General features: G+C 50.7%; 1 protein-coding gene across 1 annotated transcript in view; it reads left to right on the forward strand.

The window, feature by feature from the left end:
- The window catches only part of CENPH (centromere protein H), a 95,505-nt gene that overhangs the window by 21,758 nt on the left and 46,130 nt on the right, over window positions 1–27,617 (forward strand). The window contains exon 4 of the mRNA XM_030192285.1: window positions 6,930–7,001. Coding sequence (XP_030048145.1) covers window positions 6,930–7,001 — 72 coding nt within the window. The remainder of the gene's footprint in view (window positions 1–6,929; window positions 7,002–27,617) is intronic.

A 27,617-nucleotide genomic window follows, 5' to 3' on the forward strand; every position in this document is an offset into this window, starting at 1 on the left:
TTAGCATTCTGGGATTAGATCACAACATCCCACTCATGCAATCCAAATTCAGAACAGTTCAAATTATAAACATTGAGAATAAAGGACACCAGGCTTAGGTATTAGAAAAATAGAAAAGCTGTTAAAAGATAATGGCAGCAAATATAATCAGAGATAATACTTATGCAGAGTCACCTACACTAATGGTAAAATAAGGCAAAGATAACTCACACTAGTCACTAATCCTGAAATTTATAGGGCACCTGACACCCTAAACACTAAGGAGAAAGCAGTTCAACCTGACAGATGGTAACACTCACAAACACTGGATTCGTAGGGAGACAGAGACTGGCAAGTTGGTTTCACCTTACAATCAGGCAAGGCAGCAGCAGAGACCCCAGGCTGGTCAGCAGATGGTAGCTGTACCCAGGCAGGTGATCATGCAGGCAGGGAGGGGTGTGTGCACATATGTTTAAGGAACCTTAGCAGCCCTCACGTCAACTACCTCAGATGTCAGCTAGCTATTACCTTATGAAAGGGGGTTTTATACACTTTCCTCTGGTTTCATGCCATGCTGACTAGTAGATTAACAAAGTCCGGTGTTTTCCAGTGTTGTCTTTGGGGGCCCAAGGACCCGGTTCTTGCCACCATAGATGTTTTCTTCTTGTCCATGAAGGTCCCCAGCACAGTAAACAAACGTTGTTGTGAACAGTTTTGCCTCAGTTAGCCTTGATGTGTCAGCAGTGTGCTTGAGGTCTATTACAGGAACAAGCCTCTGCAAGGAAACTGACATGGCCTAAGTGTGTGAAAAGTCAAGTTCATAATGTAGATTCCTTGTCATCAACAGCAGATGAATCCATTAACTGATGGGTTGTATCCGCCTACCTGCAGGTGGAGATAGAGAACACTGAAAGCACATGGTGTTCCTGGACGCCCAGCCCCCTCTGCCTTCAGTATATCTCTCTCCCAGCAGGTGTGGACGTCGCTTTCTCAGCTCCTGGATTTCTGCCTGGGGTGGCTCCTGTGCTTTGCCAGTAGAGCAGGGGGGTGTTGTGGCTGGTGGTGCCCACTTTAAAGGCATACTTGGATTTCCCTGTCCCTGCCTTATCCCATTCCCCCTCCTCCCTGAGTTCCTCTGTGGCTGCCTGCCTCTAACTTTTCTCACAGGTAAAAAAAAAAAAAAAAAGAGAGAGGCTCGCTTTCTCAGCGTGGCAATTTCTGAGGCTTTCTCCAGAGCTCCTGGTTCAGTGCAGCTTGACCGAAGCTCATTTGACTTGGTTTCCTGAGGTGAGAGTGGTGCCCAGCTCCTCCAGGGAGGTTCCCGCTGACAGCGCTCTGTGTGGGGTAAGTTTTAGCGCAAAGGCACCATTTTGTTTTTTGTATTTGATGGCTGCTGAAGGGGTTAAGCACTGCTCCCACTGTGGGAAACTCAGATCAGCAGCGGGGCTTTGCAGCTCATGCTGCCTAGATGCTAATGCTGGCACGAGCATGGCGGGCGGTGAGTCTTCCCGACGGAGTAGGCAGCGGGCGCCATCTTGGAGGCGCTGCGTGACTCGACCCTCGCATTTGCGGAGGGGTGTGAGTGCAGGGGGACGCCTCGTTTCGAGGTTTCTAGAGGAGCTATTGCCTCTGCTTCCCCCAATGTGGGGACAGAGGTACAGGGTGAGTTTTTCTCCCCTGAATTTGTGCTGCTGATGCATAAGGCTTTTATGTTAGCACTCCCTGAGGCTCCTGACAATTCCTTTCGGACTGGGTTGCCTCCAGTTCTTGATAGCTCAGCGCCTGCTGGAGACTTTATTTCTTCCCCCGAGCTTGTGGCTGACGCTAAGCGTAGACGAGTGAATACCCTGTCTGAGGGGGACTCTTCACCCTGTTCTCCCCTGTGGTCTAGTTTTGGGGAGTCTGAGGAGTCGGGCAGGCCATCACGGACTGATGATCCAGACGAGGGTGGCTGCTTGCCACAGGAGTTGGATGACCCTAAAGCGGTTCAGATTTTCCACCGTGACGAGCTGCCAGCTCTCATTTCTGATGCCTTAAAGGCCTTTTGTATTGAAGATCCTGACGAGGACGCTGCCTCTTCTATTAATCCTAGGATGGCTAGTACTAAGAAGCCTTCTCGGGCTTTTCCCATGCATGCATGCATCCAAGAGCTTATTTCAGCTCAATGGTCTGACCCTGATGGTCTCTTGAAGGTGGCCAGGGCTATGTGTCACCTTTACCCTCTGAGTGAAAGTCAGTTGGCCCTCTTTGGGATGCCTAAAGTGCATGTGTTAGTCACGGCTGTGACTAAAAAGATTACTCTCCCGGTGGAGGGAGGAGTTGCTTTGAAAGATATGCAGGGCTAGCGGCTGGAATCCGCACTGAAGCGGTTCTTTGAAATCTCGGGCCTTTCCTTACGGGCGGCTATTTGCAGTTCCTATGCAGCCTGGGCCTGCCTTTCCTGGTTGCAGCAGGCGGTTTAGCAGCCTGCCGATGGAGCGGGTTCCCTCACTGAGGTCGGCCCGCGTATGGAGTCTGCACTGTCTTTTTTGGCTGATGCTCTTTATGATCTGGTCAGAGCTTCGACTAAGCAGATGTCGGTGGCGGTTGCTGCCCACCTTCTTCTTTGGCTCCGGCATTGGGCAGCTGACGGCCTCTAAACAAAGGCTGGTGAGGTTATCCTTTCGGAGCCTTCTTTTATTTGGGGAGGATTTGGAGAAGATTGTTAAGGACCAACAGTTGCCTGAGGATAGGCCGAGGCCTTCTTCCAAAAGTCCTTCTTTTCCCTCCTGTTCCAGGCCACGTTTTCGCGAAGCTCACAGGTATCGCCCGTGGCGCTCTGCGGGGTTTGGTCAATGTACCTGTTTCCAGCAGAGGAAATCCTTTCGTTCGGACAAACGTGCTGCGGCGTCCAGGCAACACCAGGAGTTCAGGGGCGTCCTCCACAATGATGGGGCGCCGGTCCACTCATCGGTTCCCGCAGTAGAGGATTGTCTCTCCCTCTTTCTCGAGGAGTGGACCAAGATTACTTCGTATCGGTGGGTCCTGGACCTGATCAGTGAAGGTTACCGACTAGAATTCGCTGCCCCGCTGGGAGATGCGTTTCTGGAGTCCCAATGTGGCACTGCTGTCAAGCGGGCGGCGGTAAACGAGACCTTGCCGGTGTTGCTGAAGCTCGGAGCGGTGGTTCCGGTTCCTCCCGCCGAACGCGGCTGCAGCCGCTACTCCATCTATTTTGTGGTGTCTCGAAAAGGCGGGTTATTCAGACCTATCCTCGACTTACGCAGAGTCAACGAGGCCTTAGGAGTGCGACACTTACGCATGGAAACCCTGTGCCCCGTCATTGTTGCGGTACAGCCAGGAGAGTTTCTCATGTCTCTGGACCTCAAGGAAGCATATTTGCATATTCCCATCTGGCCGCCGCAACAGCGGTTTCTCCGGTTTGCGGTATTGAGCCAACATTTCCAGTTTCGCGCCTTGCCTTTCGGCCTGGCACCTGCCCCTCGGACTTTTCCAAGGTGATGGTAGTAGTGGTGGCTGCCTTTCTCAGGCGAGAGAGTATCAGAGTTCACCCCTATCTTGACGACTGGCTCATTAGAGCGGATTCAGCAGACGAAAGCCGACTTGCCACAGCCAGAGTTGTTTACAGTTCTTCAGACTCTGGACTGGGTAGTCAATATGCCCAAAAGTCACCTGACTCCCCTCTCAGTCTCTCGAGTATTTGCGGGTCCGGTTCGACACGGCTTCGGGGTTTGTTTTTCTTCCTGACAACAGGCGTCTCAAGCTTCAGAATCAGGTCCGCCTGCTCCTGCGGATGCCTCACCCTCGAGCTTGGGACTTCATTCAGCTCCTGGGATTGATGACGGCCACCATAGAGGTGGTTCCCTGGGCGAGAGTTCACATGAGGCCGCTGCAGCTTGCTCTGCTTCAGCAACGGTCTCCGATTTCCCAGGAATACCAACGCAGACTAAGGTGGCTTCCTGCGGCCCAGCGCAGTATGGATTGGTGGCTTTCCGACAGCATGCTGCGGCAGGGGATGCCACCGGCTCTTCCGTTTTAGTGTCTGGGGATAACGGATGCCAGCCTTTTGGGCTGGGGAGCTCATTGCCGGGGATGCTATGCTCAGGGTCTGTGGTCTACCGCGGAAGCGGGATGGTCCATCAATCGCTTGGAACTGAGAGCGATATTCCAGGCTCTTCTGGCCTTCCACAGGACGCTGAAGGGTCTTTCTGTCCAAGTTCTGTCGGACAACACGACAGCAGTGGCCTACATCAATCGTCAGGGCAGCACTCAGTGCAGGGCCCTGGCTGCGGAGGCGTCTCAGATCTGCGGCTCACATAGCTAGTCAGAGCAACGTACAAGCCGATTTCCTCAGCAGACATCAAATCGACCCGGCGGAATGGGAACTGGCGGAAGAAGTTTTTCTTCAGATTTGTGCCAAATGGGGGACTCAAGACTTGGACCTCATGGAGTCAAGCGTAAACGCCAAAGTCCCTCGCTTTTTCAGCAGAAGGAGAGATCCTCGCTTGGCAGGGTTGGATGCCCTGGCTCAACCTTGGCCCTTGGGCCTCCTGTATGTGTTCCCTCCTTGGCCCTTGATAGGGCGAGTGCTGCTTCGGATTTGCCTGTACTGAGGATTGGTGATTCTCATCGCCCCGGATTGGCCAAGGCGTCTGTGGTACGCGGATCGCTGGTGGATGCGCCTCTTCCTTTGCCTCGGGTTCCGAACTTGTTAGTTCAGGGTCCGGTGACTGTGGAAGATCCTTGCCGCTTTGGTCTTACGGCCTGGCTCTTGAGAGGGCGCAATTGAGGGACAAGGGCTATTCTAATAAGGTTATTGCCACGCTCTTGCGGGCTCACACGCGGTCTACCTCTGCAACTTATGCTCGGATCTGGCGTACTTTTGATGCGTGGTGTACTCCAAAGGCTGTCTCGCTTTTGCTGGACTTTTTGCAGGACGGGCTACAAAAGGGCCTGGCCTACAATTCCCTTCGAGTTCAAGTGACAGCGTTGGCCTGCTTCCGGGGGAAAGAGTCCGGCTTGTCCCTTGCTGCTCATCCGGATATTGTCCGATTTCTCAGAGGGGCGCTTCATCTCCATCCTCCTGGGGCTCGTGTTGAAGGCGCTCCAGCGATCTCCGTTTGAGCCTCTTAAACGGGCTTCTGAGAAGGATGTGACTCTTGACAGTTTTTTTTTAGTGGCAATGACATCGGCAAGGAGAGTGTCTGAGCTTCAAGCTCTTTCCTGTTGGTATACCTTTCTACAGTTTTCAGAATCCGGGGTAACTGTTTGTACGGTGCCTTCCTTTCTGCCTAAGGTGGTTTCAGCTTTTCACCTGAACCAGCCCATTTTTCTTCCTTCCTTTTTGTAAGGAGGAGTTTCTGGACTCCTTTGGGCAATTGCGCCTTTTGGATGTCCGCAGGGCTCTGTGGCAGTATCTGCAGATGTCAAATGAGTTTAGGAATTCTGATCATTTATTTGTTCTGTTGGCAGGTCCCCGACGGGGGTTTCCGGCGTCTAAGGCCACTATAGCCCGCTGGCTTAAGGAACTCATTTTTTCTGCTTACCCGAAGCGCACTGTACGAGGTCAATGTCCTCTTCGTGGGCTGAAAGGGTGTCTTTTCTCTTCAAGAGATCTGTCGTGCGGTTACCTGGGCTTCTCAGCTCTCTTTTGTGCGGCATTACAGGCTGGACGTGGTAGCGCGGCAGGATGCGCATTTTGGAGTGCAAGTGTTTGCTCGCGGAGTTCCCTGTTCCCACCCTATTTAGGGAGTGCTTTGGTACATCCCATCAGTTAATGGATTCATCTGCTGTTGATGACAAGGAAGGGAAAATTAGGTTCTTACCTTGATAATTTTCTTTCCTTTAGTCACAGCAGATGAATCCATGATCCCTCCCTGTCTGACTTTTTAGTTTTTGTACAGATGTTGCATACAGACATTGTGTCTCATCAGGAGTACTTGAAGACAAGCTATCAGAGTTACTACATGCTGTTTTTATTGCAGCAGGTTGATAACGTCCCTCCTTTGTTTGGTTATTGCTCCGGTTCAGGGGCGTTTGTTCTCCGTGAGGAAAGTTTGTTATTTTACCTTTCTTATTCACTCTGCTTTGGGAATTTCATATACTGAAGGCAGAGGGGGCTGGGCGTCCAGGAACATCATGTGCTTTCAGTGTTCTCTATCTCCACCTCCTGGTAGGCGGATACAACCCATCAGTTAATGAATTCATCTGCTGTGACTAAAGGAAAGCAAATTATCACGGTAAGAACCTAATTTTCCCATAGTGCTTGATTGTAGTGCTACATGCTTTGTCCCTACAAATCTAGACATTAAAATCCAATGTGCTCTATCAGCCATCTGTATAGTGCCTCTGGTTACACCTGTAGGCTCTACCCTCTAGGATCATGAGTTTGAATCCCAGTGAAACTCATACCAAGCAAAATAAAGGGCATCAAAAATTAGTAAACTTTTGGTTCTGTTGGGCCCCATATCCATTCTTCTCCCACATAGCCATGCTTCCAACTCATGGGGAAGATCCTGTGTTTTTAACTCCTCTGGAAAAATAACACCCTTACAAAGTCTAAGGCTGTTTATTGCTACCAGTATTCAGTGTGAACTGTTTCATACTATATAGCTGTTGTACTTTCCTCTACAGCTTTGATAAAATAGTGTGGTTGCCCTGTTAGCCCACTTTAATGGTAATTTATTTGTTTGTTTGTTATATTTATACCCCACATTTTCCCACCTATTTAAACATAACAAGAAAAATAAAATAAGATGATACTGTTTTTATTGGACTAACTGAATACATTTTTTGACTAGCTTTTTGAAGGCAATGCCTTCTTCAGGCCAGGTTTCTGAGATTTTCAACATTTTGATTTTTGTTGTTGCTGTTCTTTATGGATTTCTTCTTCTATAGCTATTGGTTGATTGAATTTCCAAATTCTCTGCTGTATGTTTTCCTCATTATAGTACTAAAGAGCTGGAAAGAGAAATAGAGAAAGCAAGAACTTCGTGTTATAACAAAACATTGGTATTACAAAGGTGAGTAGACAACTTATTTTATAAGGCTGGTTTTACTGTGTAAATGCTGCTGGATCACACATTACGCACCACCTCCACAGTAGACTTTCACCTTTCCAAGAGATAATTTTGGGATTGTTTGGAATGTTTCAACTATGTTCCATAAAAAGCAGTACAAGTAGCAGTACTGGTAAAATCATTGGTAGGTCCCTCGGTGTACAACTAAGAGGCAAATTCAAAGATTTTGTTCTGTTATCTAACCACTAAAGGGATGTTAGCATTTCAAGCTGCCGAGAATTCCTTGTAGATTGTATGCCCTCCAGGGACAAACAGGTACCTACTGAACCTGAATATTGCTCGCTTTGAACTATTGCTGAAAAATGTGTGAATTAAATCTAGTATCTTCCCCTTTCCTTTTATTTTGCTACTCCTGTCCTACTGAATCTGTAGCTATCACTATCAAAACTTAATGCAAAACCTGAACAGATTAAGAGTACACAGCTTTAAAAAAAATAATAAATAAGGGGAGTGTGGCCATTTATTCCATTAATTAAAAGAAAAAATATTAAGACAATTTTTTTAGAAGACTATGAGAGACAAATTGTAGTAGAGCTGAAAAGCAAATGGCTTGGTATTTTGAGTAATCTACATAATTTGAGTGTATAGGATTTTAGGATTACTGTAAGCTGTTTCCTTAATGTGCGCTACTAGGTGCATTGGGGAGAGTCAAGACTAGATAGCCTCTTTTGGGTATACCCCTTGCCAAACAATGGCACGTTAAGAAATTTAGTCTGTCCTCCGCATCCCAATCTGTTTAACTCCAGGGTCCTATGTGGAGGAGTGGCCTAGTGGTTAGGGTGGTGGACTTTGGTCCTGGGGAACTGAGGAACTGAGTTCAATTCCCTGCACAGGCAGCTCCTTGTGACTCTGGGCAAGTCACTTAACCCTCCATTGCCCGCCGCATTGAGCCTGCCATGAGTGGGAAAGCGCGGGGTACAAATGTAACAAAATAAAAATGTTAGAGCTGAGCTGCACTGCCTGTTAACTCCCTCATTACTCCTAGACAGGCAAGGTGAGAGAGATTGGAAGGCCTCAGAAAAGAGGAAGAAAGACTTCTACTTTTTCTGTCTTTTATCCTAGTGAATATATACTGTGTCCCTTCTCTTGAGCTTCTACTTCGCCCAACTCCCCATACCAGTCACATTGTTTACATGTTTGCAAAGGAGTATTAATGTGATTTTCAGGATCTTGACAGTTGGAAGTGTTTTTACCACCAATAATCTAACATTAGTAATGCGCACTTCCATATCATCAAGCTGATCAATCCATAGACTGGTGGGTTGTGTCCATCTACCAGCAGGAGGAGATAGAGAGCAAACTTTTGCCTCCCTATATGTGGTCATGTGCTGCCGGAAACTCCTCAGTATGTTCTCTATCTCAGCAGGTGGTGGTCACACACAGCAGCAGCTCTGGCTAGGCCTCCAAGCCTAATTTTTAGGTTTTGTTGAGTGCCTGGGGTTGAGGGCTCTTTTGAGCAAGTGCAAACCTGGTGGTGCCAGGTCCCTCCTTTTCTCCCCCCTCCCGCTGGCTCCGTAAAAAAAAAAAAAAAAATTTTGAACGTCCTTAAAGGCGTTTATTTCGACGTTTATTTAAGCGTCTATTGCAGCTACTCACTGGGACACCAGGTCGTTACAACTCGGAGCGGACAGCAGGTAATTTTTACCTTTTTATAGCGGGCAGGGGGTTCCCCGATTCTTCTCCTCGTGGCATATGGCGTCGGAGGGCGAGGGCGCAAAGGGTCGCTCCCTGGGTCGCTTGAGCGCTTCTAGAGGGGATGCGGGGGTCTTAAAGCCTGATTCGCCCTTGTTGGGTGACAGTTTCGTGACCGATGAATGTCCCGGTCCTTCCTCCGGCGTGGCGGTTTTTCCCGCCATAAACGCCCATCCCCCGCTCCTCGCCTCCGCCATCTTGGCCGGCCACGCGGCTCGGACGGCTTCTTCTTGGGCCGCCCTTGAGGTTGGAGACATTAATGCCATGAACGCCCTTAATTTGGGCGACGGCACAGAAGCGGCTAAAGTTAAGAGCCGTTCTTCCCGCGCGGCTCCTTCGCGGAGTTTCGCGCCGGACGCCATTTTGGATGCGCAGCATGTCTCTCCCCCGCTATTGCGAGCGCCGGTTGAGGGTGCGTCTAGGGCTGTTGCCCAGGCTGCGGAAGTGCACAGTCTGGGGGGTTTCTCCCCCGAGTTTGTTTGCTGCTGCATCAGGCCTTCCTCATGCACAACGCTGCCCCTGCTCCCTCGTCTGGTAAAGAGGTTGAGGTTCCCAGAGGTAAACGTCCTCGGGTTGATTCCCAGGCCTTGGAGGAATTTGTCTCCTCCGATGTAGATGAGGGCAGCGTGTCTGAGGTCTCCCAACGGTCCTTTGCGGATTCCTTGGAGGAGACGGATCCCCGCTCGGATGGAGCGGATGACCCCTCTGCAGCGCGGCTTTTTAGCCCAGAGGATTTGCCCAACCTGTTGTTACAGGCCATGGACACTTTGAAGATTTCCTCTCCGGAGGACGTCTCTCCCTCAGCCCCTGTTGGCTCTGCCATTATGCTGGGGACGAAGCGCCCGCCTAGAACCTTCCACGTGCATGATGCCATGCACACCTTAATTTCGGCTCAATGGGATGTCCCAGAAGCGAGCCTTAAAGTGGCTAGGGCTATGTCCCGCCTCTATCCTTTGGCTGTGAGTGAACGTGAGGCCTATCTGTGGCCTACCGTGGATTCTTTAATCACTGCGGTGACTAAGAAAACGGCGTTGCCGGTGGAAGGTGGCACGGCCCTAAAGGACGCCCAAGACAGAAGATTGGAGGCGGCCTTAAGGTCGTCCTTTGAGGCGGCTGCTTTAAATTTGCAGGCCTCAGTTTGCGGCTCCTATGTGGCCAGGGCGTGCCTGACTATGGTGCAGCGGGCTTCCCCCTCGGATCATTCCTTGAGGGCTGATTGGCCGGCCCTGGAATCGGGCTTAGCCTATTTGGCAGACTTGCTGTATGATGTCTTGAGGGCCTCAGCGAAAGGCATGGCTCAGACAATCTCTGCGCGGCGGTGGCTTTGGCTGAAACATTGGTCTGCTGACCACGCCTCTAAATCCCGCCTGGCTAGGTTGCCTTTTAAAGGCAAGCTGCTCTTTGGGGTCGAGCTGGACAAAATCGTGACCGATCTCGGCAGGTCTAAGGGCAAGAAATTACCAGAGGTCAGGGCTCGGGCTAGTACTCGTCCCGGTACCTCCAGAGGACGGTTGCAGGAAGCCCGTCGGTACCGCCCGGGCAAGTCGGGTTCCTCTGCCCCCTCTTCCTTCAAGAGGAATTTCTCCCCCAAGCAGCATTCCTTTCGCAGAGACCGCCGTCCCGGAGGTGCTCCCTCCGGTCCTCCCACAGGGTCTCGTACCCAATGACGGGGTCTTGGTCCATGCCCCAGTGCAGATTGGAGGACGGCTGTCCTCGTTTCTGGGCGAGTGGACCACAATAACTTCAGACGCGTGGGTGCTGGAAGTCATCAGAGACGGCTACAAACTAGAGTTCTGCCGACCCTTAAAAGACGGGTTTGTACTCTCTCCCTGCAAGTCTCCGGTCAAAGCTGTGGCAGTGCAGCAGACCTTGGACAATCTGATCCGCCTGGGCGCGGTCGTTCCGGTGCCAGAAAGTCAGCTTGGCAAGGGACGTTACTCCATTTACTTTGTGGTACCAAAGAAAGGAGGTTCTGTCCGGCCTATCCTCGATCTCAAAGGGGTCAATCGGGCCTTGAAAGTGCGGCACTTTCGCATGGAGACTCTCCGCTCTGTTATAGCGGCAGTGAAGGCAGGAGAGTTCCTGGCATCCTTGGACATCAAGGAAGCGTACCTGCATATTCCCATCTGGCCTCCTCATCAACGCTTTCTGCGTTTTGCAGTCCTGGGACGACACTTCCAGTTCAGAGCCCTCCCTTTCGGGTTGGCTACTGCTCCGCGGACCTTTTCCAAAGTAATGGTGGTCATCGCGGCCTTCCTACGAAAGGAAGGGGTACAAGTCCATCCTTATCTGGACGACTGGTTGATCCGAGCCCCCTCTTATGCAGAGTGCGGCAAAGCTGTGGACCGGGTAGTTGCTCTTTTGAGCTCCCTGGGATGGATCATCAACTGGGAGAAAAGCCAGCTGCGCCCGACTCAGTCCCTGGAGTATCTGGGAGTTCGATTCGACACCCAAGTGGGCAGAGTGTTCCTGCCAGACAATCGGATTGTCAAGCTTCAGGCTCAGGTGGACCAGTTCCTAGTAGCCTCTCCCCTTCGTGCTTGGGACTATGTGCAGCTGTTGGGCTCTATGACGGCCACGATGGAAGTTGTGCCCTGGGCCAGGGCTCATATGAGACCACTTCAACACTCTTTGCTGCAGCGCTGGACTCCGATGTCGGAGGATTATGCTGTGCGCCTTCCCTTGGACCCAGCAGTGCGCAAGGCGCTGAGCTGGTGGATGCAGACAGACAAGTTGTCTGCGGGGATGCCTCTGGTGACCCCAGAGTGGATTGGCGTCACGACGGACGCCTCGTTGTCGGGCTGGGGAGCCCACTGCTTGGGAAGGACTGCGCAGGGGCTCTGGTCTCCTGCAGAGGCAAAGTGGTCTATCAACCTCCTGGAACTCAGAGCCATTCGGTTGGCGCTTTTGGAGTTCATCCCGGTACTGGTGTTGAAGCCTGTACGGGTCCTGTCGGACAATGCCACGGCTGTGGCCTATGTCAACCGCCAGGGAGGTACCAAGAGCGCCCCTCTAGCCAAGGAGGCTATGAATCTTTGCCAGTGGGCGGAAGCGAACCTGGAGCAGCTTTCAGCGGCCCACATTGCCGGAGTCATGAATGTCAAGGCGGACTTTCTCAGTCGCCATACCTTGGAGCCCGGAGAGTGGCAGCTATGTGCTCAGGCGTTCTTGGACATCACGAAGCGCTGGGGCCAGCCGAGCCTAGATCTGATGGCGTCATCGGCCAATTGCCAAGTGCCGCGCTTTTTCAGCAGAGGACGGGACCCTCGATCCCTGGGAGTAGATGCTCTTCTCCAACAGTGGCCGACACAAGAGCTTCTCTATGTGTTCCCGCCCTGGCCCATGTTGGGCAGGGTGCTAGACCGGGTGGCAAAGCATCCCGGCAGGGTAATCCTGGTGGGTCCGGATTGGCCCAGGCGTCCCTGGTATGCGGACTTGATCAGGCTCTCAGTCGACGATCCTCTGCGGCTGCCAGTGGAGCAGGGCCTGTTACATCAGGGTCCCGTGGTGATGGAGGATCCCTCCCCCTTTGGTCTTACGGCCTGGCTATTGAGCGGCAGCGTCTGAGGAAGAAGGTCATCGCCACTATGCTGAGAGCGAGGAAGCGCTCTACTTCTACTGCTTACGCCAGGGTTTGGCGTATATTTGCAGCGTGGTGTGAAGCAGGCTCACTTTCTCCCTTCACTGCTCCAATTTCTTCAGTGTTGGCGTTCCTGCAAGAAGGTCTGGAGAAAGGCCTGTCGCTCAGTTCCCTTAAAGTCCAGGTAGCGGCTCTGGCTTGCTTCAGGGGCCGCCTGAAGGGTGCTTCCCTGGCTTCGCAGCCAGATGTGGTGCGCTTTCTCAAGGGAGTTAATCACCTGCGCCCTCCTCTGCACTCAGTGGTGCCTGCGTGGAATCTCAACCTGGTACTAAGAGCATTGCAGAAGCCGCCTTTTGAACCCTTGTCGAGGGCATCTCTGAAAGACCTGACGTTGAAAGCAGTCTTTTTGGTGGATATCACTTCAGCCAGAAGAGTTTCCGAGCTCCAGGCGCTCTCATGTCGAGAGCCTTTTCTGCAGTTCACTGAGGCAGGAGTGACTATTCGCACAGTGCCTTCCTTCCTGCCCAAGATTGTTTCTCGCTTCCATGTGAATCAGCAGCTCTGTCTCCCTTCCTTTCGTAGGGAGGACTACCCAGAGGAGTACTCTGCTCTTAAATATCTGGATGTGAGACGAGTCATCATCAGATACTTGGAAGTGACCAATGATTTCCGGAAATCGGATCATCTGTTTGTCCTGTTTGCAGGTCCTCGTAAGGGTCTGCAGGCTGCTAAGCCTACAGTGGCAAGATGGGTCAAGGAAGCCATTGCAGCGGCTTATGTGGCCACGGGGAAGGTGCCGCCTATCCAGCTGAAGGCTCACTCCACGAGAGCTCAGGCGGCCTCGATGGCAGAGGCCGGATCCGTCTCCTTGGAAGAGATATGCAAGGCGGCAACTTGGGCTTCGGCTCATACATTCTCCAAGCATTACCGTTTGACTGTGGCTGCACGGGCGGAGGCCCGGTTTGGAGCTTCAGTGTTGAGGTCAGGGATTTCAATGTCCCGCCCTGGGTGAGTACTGCTTCGGTACATCCCACCAGTCTATGGATTGATCAGCTTGATGATATGGAAGGTAAAATTATGTATAATCATACCTGATAATTTTCTTTCCATTAATCATAGCTGATCAATCCATAGCCCCTCCCAGATATCTGTACTATTTTTATTCTGGTTGCATTTCAGGTTTAAGTTTAGTCTTCAGTTACTTCAGAAAGACTTCGTGTTCAAGTTTTTTCACTTGGATTCTTCAAGAGTTAAGACGAGTTTGTGTTACAGTGAGCTGCTGCATTCCTCTCCCCTCCGTTTTACGGGGCTGGATTGAGACTTAAAATTCTGCCGGCACTCCCTCCCGCTTCGTGCGGCTGTAGGGCAGCTTTGTACCCCTCCCGCTTCGGCGGTGTTAGGGTCAGTCAGCTCCTCCCGCGGTTGCAGGATAAGCCAGATCCCCCCGCATCGGCGGGTGTGGTGTCCCTCCCCCGCTCCGCGGGGATGAGCTGGACGGATTCCCCTCCCCCACTTGTGTGGGGATGAGCTGGGTTAATTCCCCTCCCCCGTTCGGCGGTGGTGAGCTGGGCAGAGTGTCCCTTCGTGGGTGTAATTCTCTAAGTGCTGAGTCCTGCGGATGGAGCTTTGATATCGACATACTGAGGAGTTTCCGGCAGCACATGACCACATATAGGGAGGCAAAAGTTTGCTCTCTATCTCCACCTGCTGGTAGATGGACACAACCCACCAGTCTATGGATTGATCAGCTATGATTAATGGAAAGAAAATTATCAGGTATGATTATACGTAATTTTACCTTCCATATCATCAAGCTGATCAATCCATAGACTGGTGGGTTGTGTCCATCTACCAGCAGGTGGAGATAGAGAGCAAACTTTTGCCTCCCTATATGTGGTCATGTGCTGCCGGAAACTCCTCAGTATGTTCTCTATCTCAGCAGGTGGTGGTCACACACAGCAGCAGCTCTGGCTAGGCCTCCAAGCCTAATTTTTAGGTTTTGTTGAGTGCCTGGGGTTGAGGGCTCTTTTGAGCAAGTGCAAACCTGGTGGTGCCAGGTCCCTCCTTTTCTCCCCCCTCCCGCTGGCTCCGTTAAAAAAAAAAAAAAAAAAAATTTTTGAACGTCCTTAAAGGCGTTTATTTCGACGTTTATTTAAACGTTTATTGCAGCTACTCACTGGGACACCAGGTCGTTACAGCTCGGAGCAAGAAGCAGGTAATTTTTACCTTTTTATAGCGGGCAGGGGGTTCCCCGATTCTTCTCCTCGTGGCATATGGCGTCGGAGGGCGAGGGCGCAAAGAGTCGCTCCCCGGATCGCTTGAGCGCTTCTAGAGGGGATGCGGGGGTCTTAAAGCCTGATTCGCCCTTGTTGGGTGACAGTTTCGTGACCGATGAATGTCCCGGTCCTTCCTCCGGTGTGGCGGTTTTTCCCGCCATAAACGCCCATCCCCCGCTCCTCGCCTCCGCCATCTTGGCCGGCCACGCGGCTCGGACGACTTCTTCTTGGGCCGCCCTTGAGGTTGGAGACATTAATGCCATGAACGCCCTTAATTTGGGCGACGGCATAAAAGCGGCTAAAGTTAAGCGCCGTTCTTCCCGCGCGGCTCCTTCACGGAGTGTCGCGCCGGACGCCATTTTGGATGCGCAGCATGTCTCTCCCCCGCTCTTGCGAGCGCCGGTTGAGGGTGCGTCTAGGGCTGTAGCCCAGGCTGCGGAAGTGCACAGTCTGGGGGGGTTTCTCCCCCGAGTTTGTTTTGCTGCTGCATCAGGCCTTCCTTATGCAAAACGCTGCCCCTGCTCCCTCGTCTGGTAAAGAGGTTGAGGTTCCCAGAGGTAAACGCCCTCGGGTTGATTCCCAGGCCTTGGAGGACTTTGTCTCCTCCGATGTAGATGAGGGCAGCGTATCTGAGTTCTCCCAACGGTCCTTTGCGGATTCCTTGGAGGAGACGGATCCCCGCTCGGATGGAGCGGATGACCCCTCTGCAGCGCGGCTTTTTAGCTCAGAGGATTTGCCCAACCTGTTGATACAGGCCATGGACACTTTGAAGATTTCCTCTCCAGAGGACGTCTCTCCCTCAGCCCCTGTTGGCTCTGCCATTATGCTGGGGACGAAGCGCCCGCCTAGAACCTTCCACATGCATGATGCCATGCACACCTTAATTTCGGCTCAATGGGATGTCCCTGAAGCGAGCCTTAAGTGGCTAGGGCTATGTCCCGCCTCTATCCTTTGACTGAAAGTGAACGTGAGGCCTATCTGTGGCCTACCGTGGATTCTTTAATCACTGCGGTGACTAAGAAAACGGCGTTGCCGGTGGAAGGTGGCACGGCCCTAAAGGACGCCCAAGACAGAAGATTGGAGGCGGCCTTAAGGTCGTCCTTTGAGGCGGCTGCTTTAAGTTTGCAGGCCTCAGTTTGCGGCTCCTATGTGGCCAGGGCGTGCCTGACTATGGTGCAGCGGGCTTCCCCCTCGGATCATTCCTTGAGGGCTGATTGGCCGGCCCTGGAATCGGGCTTAGCCTATTTGGCAGATTTGCTGTATGATGTCTTGAGGGCCTCAGCGAAAGGCATGGCTCAGACAATCTCTGCGCGGCGGTGGCTTTGGCTGAAACATTGGTCTGCTGACCACGCCTCTAAATCCCGCCTGGCTAGATTGCCTTTTAAAGGCAAGCTGCTCTTTGGGCCGAGCTGGACAAAATCGTGACCGATCTCGGCACGTCTAAGGGCAAGAAGTTACCAGAGGTCAGGGCTCGGGCTAGTACTCGTCCCGGTACCTCCAGAGGACGGTTTCAGGAAGCCCGTCGGTACCGCCCGGGCAGGTCGGGTTCCTCTGCCCCCTCTTCCTTTAAGAGGAATTTCTCCCCCAAGCAGCATTCCTTTCGCAGAGACCGCCGTCCCGGAGGTGCTCCCTCCGGTCCTCCCCCAGGGTCTCGTACCCAATGACGGGGCCTTGGTCCACGCCCCAGTGCAGATTGGAGGACGGCTGTCCTCGTTTCTGGGCGAGTGGACCACAATAACTTCAGACGCTTGGGTGCTGGAAGTCATCAGAGACGGCTACAAGCTAGAGTTCTGCCGACCCTTAAGAGACGGGTTTGTACTCTCTCCCTGCAAGTCTCCGGTCAAAGCTGTGGCAGTGCAGCAGACTTTGGACAATCTGATCCGCCTGGGTGCGGTCGTTCCGGTGCCAGAAAGTCAGCTTGGCAAGGGGCGTTATTCCATTTACTTTGTGGTACCAAAGAAAGGAGGTTCTGTCCGGCCTATCCTCGACCTCAAAGGGGTCAATCGGGCCTTGAAAGTGCGGCACTTTCGCATGGAGACTCTCCGCTCTGTTATAGCGGCAGTGAAGGCAGGGGAGTACCTGGCATCCTTGGACATCAAGGAAGCGTACTTGCATATTCCCATCTGGCCTCCTCATCAATGCTTTCTGCGTTTTGCAGTCCTGGGCCGACACTTCCAGTTCAGAGCCCTCCCGTTCGGGTTGGCTACTGCTCCGCGGACCTTTTCCAAAGTAATGGTGGTCATCACGGCCTTCCTGCGAAAGGAAGGAGTACAAGTCCATCCTTATCTGGACAACTGGTTGATCCGAGCCCCCTCTTATGCAGAGTGCGGCAAAGCTGTGGACCGGGTAGTTGCTCTTTTGAGCTCCCTGGGATGGATCATCAACCTGGAGAAAAGCCAGCTGCGCCCGACTCAGTCCCTGGAGTATCTGGGAGTTCGATTCGACACCCAAGTGGGCAGAGTGTTCCTGCCAGACAATCGGATTGTCAAGCTTCAGGCTCAGGTGGACCAGTTCCTAGTAGCCTCTCCTCTTCGGGCTTGGGACTATGTGCAGCTGTTGGGCTCTATGACGGCCACGATGGAAGTAGTGCCCTGGGCCAGGGCTCATATGAGACCACTACAACAATCTCTGCTGCAGCGCTGGACTCCGATGTCGGAGGATTATGCTGTGCGCCTTCCCTTGGACCCAGCAGTGCGCAAGGCGCTGAGCTGGTGGATGCAGACAGACAAGTTGTCTGCGGGAATGCCTCTGGTGACCCCAGAGTGGATTGTGGTCACGACGGACGCCTCTTTGTCGGGCTGGGGAGCCCACTGCTTGGGAAGGACAGCGCAGGGGCTCTGGTCTCCTGCAGAGGCAAAGTGGTCTATCAACCTCCTGGAACTCAGAGCCATTCGGTTGGCGCTTTTGGAGTTCATCCCGGTACTGGTGTTGAAGCCGGTACGGGTCCTGTCGGACAATGCCACGGCTGTGGCCTATGTCAACCGTCAGGGAGGTACCAAGAGCGCCCCTCTAGCCAAGGAGGCTATGAATCTATGCCAGTGGGCAGAAGCGAACCTGGAGCAGCTTTCAGCGGCCCACATTGCCGGAGTCATGAATGTCAAGGCGGACTTTCTCAGTCGCCATACCTTGGAGCCCGGAGAGTGGCAGCTATGTGCTCAGGCGTTCTTGGACATCACGAAGCGCTGGGGCCAGCCGAGCCTAGATCTGATGGCGTCATCGGCCAATTGCCAAGTGCCGCGCTTTTTCAGCAGAGGACGGGACCCTCGATCCCTGGGAGTAGATGCTCTTCTCCAACAGTGGCCGACTCAAGAGCTTCTCTATGTGTTCCCGCCCTGGCCCATGTTGGGCAGGGTGCTAGACCGGGTGGCAAAGCATCCCGGCAGGGTAATCCTGGTGGGTCCGGATTGGCCCAGACGTCCCTGGTATGCGGACTTGATCAGGCTCTCAGTCGACGATCCTCTGCGGCTGCCTGTGGAGCAGGGCCTGTTACATCACGGTCCCGTGGTGATGGAGGATCCCTCCCCCTTTGGTCTTACGGCCTGGCTATTGAGCGGCAGCGTCTGAGAAAGAAGGGCTTCTCAGACAAGGTCATCGCCACTATGCTGAGAGCGAGGAAGCGCTCTACTTCTACTGCTTACGCCAGGGTTTGGCGTATATTTGCAGCGTGGTGTGAAGCAGGCTCACTTTCTCCCTTCACTGCTCCAATTTCTTCAGTGTTGGCGTTCCTGCAAGAAGGTCTGGAGAAAGGCCTGTCGCTCAGTTCCCTTAAAGTCCAGGTAGCGGCTCTGGCTTGCTTCAGGGGCCGCCTGAAGGGTGCTTCCCTGGCTTCGCAGCCAGATGTGGTGCGCTTTCTCAAGGGAGTTAATCACCTGCGCCTCCTCTGCACTCAGTGGTGCCTGTGTGGAATCTCAACCTGGTGCTAAGAGCATTGCAGAAGCCGCCTTTTGAACCCTTATCGAGGGCATCTCTGAAAGACCTGACGTTGAAAGCGGTCTTTTTGGTGGCTATCACTTCAGCCAGAAGAGTTTCCGAGCTCCAGGCACTCTCATGTCGAGAGCCCTTTCTGCAGTTCACTGAGGCAGGAGTGACTATTCGCACAGTGCCTTCCTTCCTGCCCAAGATTGTTTCTCGCTTCCATGTGAATCAGCAGCTCTGTCTCCCTTCCTTTCGTAGGGAGGACTACCCAGAGGAGTACTCTGCTCTTAAATATCTGGATGTGAGACGAGTCATCATCAGATACTTGGAAGTGACCAATGATTTCCGGAAATCGGATCATCTGTTTGTCCTGTTTGCAGGTCCTCGTAAGGGTCTGCAGGCTGCTAAGCCTACAGTGGCAAGATGGGTCAAGGAAGCCATTGCAGCGGCTTATGTGGCCGCGGGGAAGGTGCCGCCTATCCAGCTGAAGGCTCACTCCACTAGAGCTCAGGCGGCCTCGATGGCAGAGGCCGGGTCCGTCTCCTTGGAAGAGATATGCAAGGCGGCAACTTGGGCTTCGGTTCATACATTCTCCAAGCATTACCGCTTGACTGTGGCTGCACGGGCGGAGGCCCGGTTTGGAGCTTCAGTGTTGAGGTCAGGGATTTCAATGTCCCGCCCTGGGTGAGTACTGCTTCGGTACATCCCACCAGTCTATGGATTGATCAGCTTGATGATATGGAAGGTAAAATTATGTATCATACCTGATAATTTCTTTCCATTAATCATAGCTGATCAATCCATAGCCCTCCCAGATATCTGTACTGATTTTATTCTGGTTGCATTTCAGGTTCAAGTTTAGTCTTCAGTTACTTCAGAAAGACTTCGTGTTCAAGTTTTTTCACTTGGATTCTTCAAGAGTTGAGACGAGTTTGTGTTACAGTGAGCTGCTGCATTCCTCTCCCCTCCGTTTTACGGGGCTGGATTGAGATTTAAATTCTGCCGGCACTCCCTCCCGCTTCGTGTGGCTGTAGGGCAGCTTTGTACCCCTCCCGCTTCGGCGGTGTTAGGGTCAGTCAGCTCCTCCCGCGGTTGCGGTTGCAGGATAAGCCAGATCCCCCGCATCGGCGGTGTGGTGTCCCTCCCCCGCTCCGCGGGGATGAGCTGGACGGATTCCCCTCCCCCACTTGTGTGGGGATGAGCTGGGTTAATTCCCCTCCCCCGTTTCGGCGGTGGTGAGCTGGGCAGTGTGTCCCTTCGTGGGTGTAATTCTCTAAGTGCTGAGTCCTGCGGATGGAGCTTTGATATCGACATACTGAGGAGTTTCCGGCAGCACATGACCACATATAGGGAGGCAAAAGTTTGCTCTCTATCTCCACCTGCTGGTAGATGGACACAACCCACCAGTCTATGGATTGATCAGCTATGATTAATGGAAAGAAAATTATCAGGTATGATACATAATTTTACCTTACCCTTTAAATAGAAGGGAGGAGGTAGAGACTGAGAGAGGGAGACTAGTTCAACAAAAATGAGATGAGAAGACCAAATTTTCTTTCTCAGAGTACAAGCAGGATAGCAAGTATTCACAACATGGGACCACCTCAGTTTTTGTCTTTCCATGGAGCTGCTGGGATGCATGTCACCAAAGCTCACTCAAGACATTTTTTTCGTTAATTTTAATTTTGTAAGTTTCTCATGTCCCATCACTGTCACACAGTACTGTTTCCTCATTAGTCTTGGCTAGGTTTTCAGCCATTTTCACATTTCCTTTGTTTTTACACTAGCCTAGTTTAAGCTTGGTTTGAGGATCTTGGGGGCTCAGTCAGGATACTTGTGTTCAAAATAGTTGTTTTGATTTTGCAATGACTTTTTTTTCTGGATAAGATGTCCCAGAAAAAGACCTCCATAGACCTTGGCATTGGAAGCAGTGGTCTCAGTGGACCCCAAGGATGCATTGGAATCCAGAATGCACCATTCACTCTCAACATTGAGCATTGACCAGTCATCTCCGCCTGAAAAAGAGAGAGAATTCATCTTTGACTTCAATCCCGAGGCCAGGGCATGTTGACATTACACCTCAGCAGACTGTGGAGCCAAAGGCATTGAGATATCGAACTTGCTGATGTCTTCAAAGCATCCTTGAAGTGAGGATTGCTCATCCTTCTCAGCCTCCAAGTACCCAAGACTTGGTTTCCGATACTCCCCAGGTAACTCAAGAAGACACGGCTGCTCTGCATTCCCTACATCTTTATTGATGACAGCCTTCGAGGAGCAACTCATGAGGAGATTTTATGAGCAAATGGAGTACATCTTTGCTCAGCACATGCTACAGCTTGGACATTATTGATGTCGATGGAGGAGAGGCATTGACACTGAGACCTTGAAAAGCCTCAGGGTTAACAACTTCTGCACCACTACTGTTCTGCAGTTCATTGGGGGAGAAGCTTCATTGAGGCAATGGAAATTCTTGGTGTCTAGGCATCCACACTCAAGGCCTGATACCAGATGCAGTAGGTTGCAACAGCCAGAGGCCCACTGGAGTATTTTTTGGGATTCGGATTATGAGCCAAGTGTGTTCTATGAAGAGGGTTCAAGTGGCTTACCATCACACCAATCTCACCCACATAACAGAAGGAAATTGTCAGCAAAGGAACTCCTTTCTCATTGATTTTGTGAGGGAAATGGCTGAAGCCATTCCACTTAAGTTATTTATAAACAGAGGAGGAACGCAAGGCAGAAACATTGGGCATTCTCCAGTTCCTCAACCACCTCCCAAGGAGGCTGTGATTGTGCCAGTTCACAGAATCCTGAAGGACATGCAGATGAGAATGTGGGTGAGCTCTCTCCCTCTCTCTCTCCTCACCCCCCCCCCCCCCCCCCCCCGCCTGTAGCACCTAGCACCTATTAACAATAAAGTTGGCTCTATACATAGAGCCAGAAGGCTCTTGAGAAGCAGCATCTTCCTCACTATTCTATGGTGGTCGAATCTGTTCTCAAAACAAAGACTCATACCTTGGTGCTCCTGGGGAGAGAAGCTCAGACATTGGAGTCTTTTGGGAAAAGGTTTTTTCAGAATGCTATCCTCACTTCCTGTATAGATCGTAGATTCTTATCAGCTTTCCATGGGTATGTATTGGCAGAACATCATGAGTAGTGTTGGAGAATTTACAGACACTCCTTTGGGAAAGAAGGTTGAGTAACTCTTTTCACGGGGGGGGGGGGGGGGGGAATAAGGCATGCAGAAAATACATGGTCAAAGCAATCTACGATATTTTTGATATGACATCAAGAGCTTCTGTAATGAATATTAGCGCTGGGAAACTTACCTGGCTCCAGGCTTCAGATCTCAGATGTGATATGCAGGCAAAGCTTACTGACCTGCCGTGCCTTGGAGACATCTTCTTCAGAAATAATGTCAGGAGGAGAGGAAGTGACGTCACCAGATAGAATGGACGTCTGAGAGCGGAGCTCCCGCTGCCCCGCAAGAAATCTGCTAATAAACTCGAGCGAACAGCGGCAAACGAAGCTCAGCGGGTCTGAATACCCCCTCCTTCAGTCAGCAATCGAGTTAAGATGACTCAGAAAGCGGCGGGGTTGGACCTAGCGCGATTTGCCTACCCGAACGGAGACGGTGCGCCAAGCTCCAAGATGGCGGCGGCCCGCGAAGAGCAAGAAAAACAAGAGGAGAGGAGTCAACGCCGAGGCGAAGGATCGCCTGAGCGCCCCGCTCTGGAAGCGGCAGATGGAGAGATCGCTCCAGCGCTAAAAAACTGGCTACAGGAAATCAGCTCAAACCTGAAAGCGCTACGTACAGAAGTAGCCACGCTTGGAGCTGACCTTAGAGGAGAAATTCGGGAGCTTGGGACGCGCTTGGAAGAAACAGAAAACCAGGTGGAAGGCCACAGTGAAGCTCTGGGGCAGATGGAACAACATATGACAGGATTGCATAAAGAGCAACAGCAACTATGGGCCAAGGTTGAAGACCTAGAAAATAGAGGCCGACGGAACAACCTGCGCTTTCGTGGGCTACCGGAGACGCCCACATATCAAGATAGCACAACGGTGGTTCAAAAAATGGTGGTCGAATTGATGGCAGCAAACAATACGGCTATTGAGGCAGAAGCAGTTCAGATTGAAAGGGCCCATAGAGTGCTGGGCCCGAGCCGCAACAACATATCAAAGGATATAATAGCCTGCTTTACGAGTTTTAAGCTCAAAGAACAAATCTTAACAGCAGCACGCCAAGCCTCAGAATTTAAATGGGACTCATATAGAATTGAAATCTACCAAGATGTGGCAACAGCGACGTTGAAAAGAAGAAGTGAACTGAAGCCTTTTACAAAAAGACTGCGTGACCTCAACATACAGTACAGATGGCGATATCCCTTTGCCTTGGCATTTTATAAAGACGGCAAGTTGCACCAAATAAGATCACTTGAAGAGGCCAGAACAATTTGCCCAGAACTAGAAGTGGAAACGGACTTGGTTGCTCCTAACGGGGATAAGAGAAGTACCACGCAGTCTGCACCAACAAAATGGAAAAGAGCGGGAAAAGGTCCACGGAGACTTCAGCGACAACAATCTGCTGCTAAAGTTACATGAAGCCACGGGACGAGAAGATCCAGAATTAATAGAAGGTGAAAAGCTGCTAGACACCAAAGCAGCGATTCGGGACCAAGACGAAGGACATGTTTAAGTAATGTTAGTTTGCCTATGTTACGTTAACTGATATTCAAGGGGTATGCGGTAAATGTTTGGTGAGTCACTTTCTCTTTGCTTGGGTGCCTGTCAATATTGAGAGACACCCAAATTACAAAGATGGGGGGAAGGGTGGGAATTGGGAGGGGGAGGGGAGTAGGGAGGGGAACAAAGATGACACAGTACATGAGGCAAATCAGGCTTATCAGGGTAGAGATACACTGCAGAGGCGAAGAATGATATCTCGAGATAATTATGGCTGATATAATAGGGCTATCATTAAACGTAAAGGGGCTAAACATACCCAGAAAGCGACAATTATTATTTAGGGAACTTTGCCGCCTACAAGTGGATGTGGCTTTGATCCAGGAAACCCACCTTAAACCCAGATATGAGAGACTCTGTTCGCATAGACAATACCCTCATATATATTTCGCCTCTTCCCATGCAAACACAAAAAGTAAGGGAGTTCTGATAGCACTAAGCAATTCCAAGCCCTGGGTGGTACGGAAGGTAATACGGGACAAAGATGGGCGATATTTGATTGTGAATCTGCAATTAGCGGGAAAAGCTTACACGATATTAAACATTTATGGTCCCAATGCCAATCAGGAGCAATTCTTCCTAGAACTAGACCGACAAATCACACAACACATTGAGGGATCCCTATTAGTAGGAGGAGACTTTAACATTACTCTACATCCACATTTAGACAACTCCGCAGTAGGAGTCACTTATGGCCAACAGGGTAGACGCCAGCTTAAAGAACTACTCACAAGGTGGCAATTAATAGACTTGTGGCGCAGGGATAACCCCTCCACACGTAGCTATACATTTTACTCTTCAGTGCATCATAGCTTTTCCCGGATAGACATGTGGCTGGGAGACGTAATGATATCGAGTATGAGGGCCACATCCCAAATACTACCACGTACATGGTCAGATCACTCCCCAGTGCTGCTACGACTCGCAAACATGGGGATGCCAAGAAAAGAGCGCATATGGAATCTAGATGACACACTATTAGTGAGCCCAGATAACCTAATCTCCATTGAACAATATATTAAAGAATATCTCACTTATAATGACAATGGGGAGGTATCCCCGGCCACACTCTGGGAGGGACTTAAGGCAGTGCTGCGGGGCCAATTGATTGCGCTGCGCTCACACTGTTGGAAAAAGAGAATTGCAGAGGAACAGAAATTGCGGGAGGAGTTGTTGCGAGTGGAGGGGGAGTTGCAACAAGGGGATGCGCAGCCCAGTCCAACGTTGCTGAGACGGGCACAGGAGATAAGACACCAGATTCTGGACTTGGAATTGGCAGACTTGACTGTACAATTGCAAAGAGTAGGTCAAACACATTTTGAATTTGGCAATAAGCCCAGTCGGTTATTAGCGTATAAATTAAAACAAAGAGCTGCTAGGAATGGAGTAGGAAGCTTAAAAGATGAACAAGGTGAGCTCCATACAGATCAGGAGTCAATAAAGTCCATATTTAGATCCTTTTATCAACAACTATATACTCCAGAAACGGCCCCAAATCTAGAAAATATAGAGGAGTTTCTGGCGGGAATTGAGCTCCCTCAATTATCTGAGGAGGCCCAGCAAATATTATCGAAGCCCATCACGTTAGAGGAGGTCAAGTCCACCATTAAAAATCTGGCTCCCCACAAGGCGCCGGGCCCCGATGGATATACAAACCGATTTTACAAAATCTTTGGAGAGTTGCTGGCCCCCATTTTGGTGAGAGTCTTCAACTCCATAGATATGGCCACGGGGTTGCCGCCAACCTGGGATCTTGCTACTATAACTGTGATCCCCAAAGCAGGCAAGGACCCGCAGAAATGTGGGTCATACAGGCCCATCTCCCTACTGGGGGTGGACTACAAAATATTTACTAAAATTCTGGCAACTAGATTACAAAGATATCTCCCGAATTTAGTCCATGAAGATCAGGCAGGGTTTGTGGAAGGTCGGCAAACTTTTGACAATGTCAGGAGAGCCATTTTTATGGTCCAGAATGCACAAATTCATAATACCACCTTGTGCATCTTATCTCTGGATGCCGAAAAAGCGTTTGACAGGGTGGGCTGGGCTTTTTTATTTGAGGTGTTAAGACAAATAGGCATTGGAGGGCGATTTGGGTCCTGGTTACACACAATATACAAATCCCCAAAAGCGGCAGTGCGGGTTAATGGCCATCTCTCTCAAGCGTTCCAGCTGAACAGGGGCACCAGACAGGGCTGTGCGCTATCCCCGCTTTTATTTGCCCTAGTAATGGAACCGCTGGCTATTCAAATTAGAACCCAGAGAGAGATCAGGGGCCCAAGATGGGGAGGAATAGAGACTAAAGTTCTTATGTTCGCGGACGATATATTGCTCACGTTGGTGGAGCCCCTGGTCTCCTTCCCAAAAATAAATGAAGTTATACAAAAATATGGGGAAGTGTCAGGGTTTAAAATTAACTTTGACAAGTCTGAAGCATTAGATGTGGGGATACCTGATATACAGATGACACAGCTCCAACAGCAATTTCAATACAGGTGGGCGACCAAATACATTCGATACTTAGGGGTCAATATTCCACGTAAAATAGAAGACATTTTCAAATACAACTTCCCAGACAAAGTGCGAGAACTCTTTTTGGAAATGGAGCGATGGGAGGGCTTGACTTTGTCATGGATGGGAAGAATCAGTGCATTAAAAATGATAGTTCTCCCCAAACTTTTATATCTTTTTATGGCATTACCAATCAATCTCCCAAAGGGCTTTCTGAGGAATTTGCAGAGAAAGGCATTTGCGTTCATTTGGAAGAAAAAACCCCCGAGAGTGCGGAGAGAGGTGCTATATCAATCGCGTAAGCGGGGCGGGATGGGGGTCCCATCTTTTAAGACCTATTATCAGGCAGCGCATTTAAAAATAATAGCTGCGTGGCAGCAGAACCCGGTAAAGATAGGCATTAAAATGGAACAAAGATGGGTAGATCCCATTCCCTTGAGAGCGGTGCCATGGCTACCGACACAACAATTAGATGAAGTAATTAAGAGAAGCCCTCCCATGCTGCGGTGGCCTCTTACGACCTGGAGACAAATAAGGAAGCAGCATTTCCCAGAAAGGACATACTTTACGCACATGTTTCTCAGATTTGCTCCGCAGTTTGGGCCGGGTCAATTAGACGGGGCGTACCTAGAATGGGAAGAGCGAGGCTTGTGTGAACTGGGACAAATGTGGGAACAAGGGGTAAGGACCTCATACACAGAATTATGCCGAGAACATGGACTTTCCCCCCTGCAAGCTTTTCAATTTTACCAGGTTCGTGACTTTATAAAGAGGAGAGTGGTAGAAGAGCTTAGTCTGACAGAGACAATACTGGAGAAAAGTCTGACGAAAGGGGGTAGTAAAGGGGGGATAACTAAACTTTATGGGGCCCTCTTATCTAGGGAGAACCCAATAGAACACTACACTACAAAATGGGAGACAGTAATGGGTTCCACCTATGACCCCTCTCAATGGGCACAAGCCTTTCGGTCACTACTAAGGGTATCAGTCTCTAGTACCCTGATAGAAAACGGGCACAAGATGCTGTATTGGTGGTACTACACTCCCCACCGATTAGCCACAATGTATAAAAAGGGCATGGGCAACTGTTGGAGGCAATGTGAGATAAAAGGGGATATGTTTCACATGTGGTGGGCCTGTAGTCATGCCCAGAAGTTTTGGATGGAGGTGATAGGCTTCCTATGTAAAGTGACGAGCCAGACGTATCCCATGAAGGCAGAGAGCTGTCTGCTTCACTTTAAACCCACAGGGATTAAAAAAATCACACACAGCTTTGCCACCCAGTTATTTGTGGCAGGCAAACTCATCATTGCTTCAGCTTGGAAGAAGCCTATGATTCCGGGAATACACGTAGTCCGGGAAAAATTGGATAGAATACAATTGATGTCAAAACTTACAGCTATGAGAAATGGTCGGATTATACATTACCATAAAATCTGGGACCCGTATATTAAATGGAAAGCAACCTCTGCACCATAAAACTTGTGGCGCACATACTTATATAGGGGGTGGGAAGGCTTAAGAGGAGGGGAATATAGGTAACCTACATAGAGGTGTATAACTGTTTAGTTGAAATTATTAGATAATGTTTGAAACTCTTATGCTACTATGTGAAGACATGTATCTACAGAATCAATATATGGATATGTACTGTGTTTTAAAATGTTAAAATTATAAATAAATGCTTAAAAAAAAAAGAAATAATGTCAGGAGTATGGGACCCTGATCAAGTGACACTCCAGGCCCATTTCTGACCTGGTTTTCCCTTGTAGGTGGTATCAGACTGGAGGGCAAAAAAGATCCTAATACTCTCAAAGCGTAAATATCCTTCTCCCC

This window comes from Microcaecilia unicolor, chromosome 2, assembly GCF_901765095.1.
Source record: "Microcaecilia unicolor chromosome 2, aMicUni1.1, whole genome shotgun sequence".
Classification (NCBI taxonomy): domain Eukaryota; kingdom Metazoa; phylum Chordata; class Amphibia; order Gymnophiona; family Siphonopidae; genus Microcaecilia; species Microcaecilia unicolor.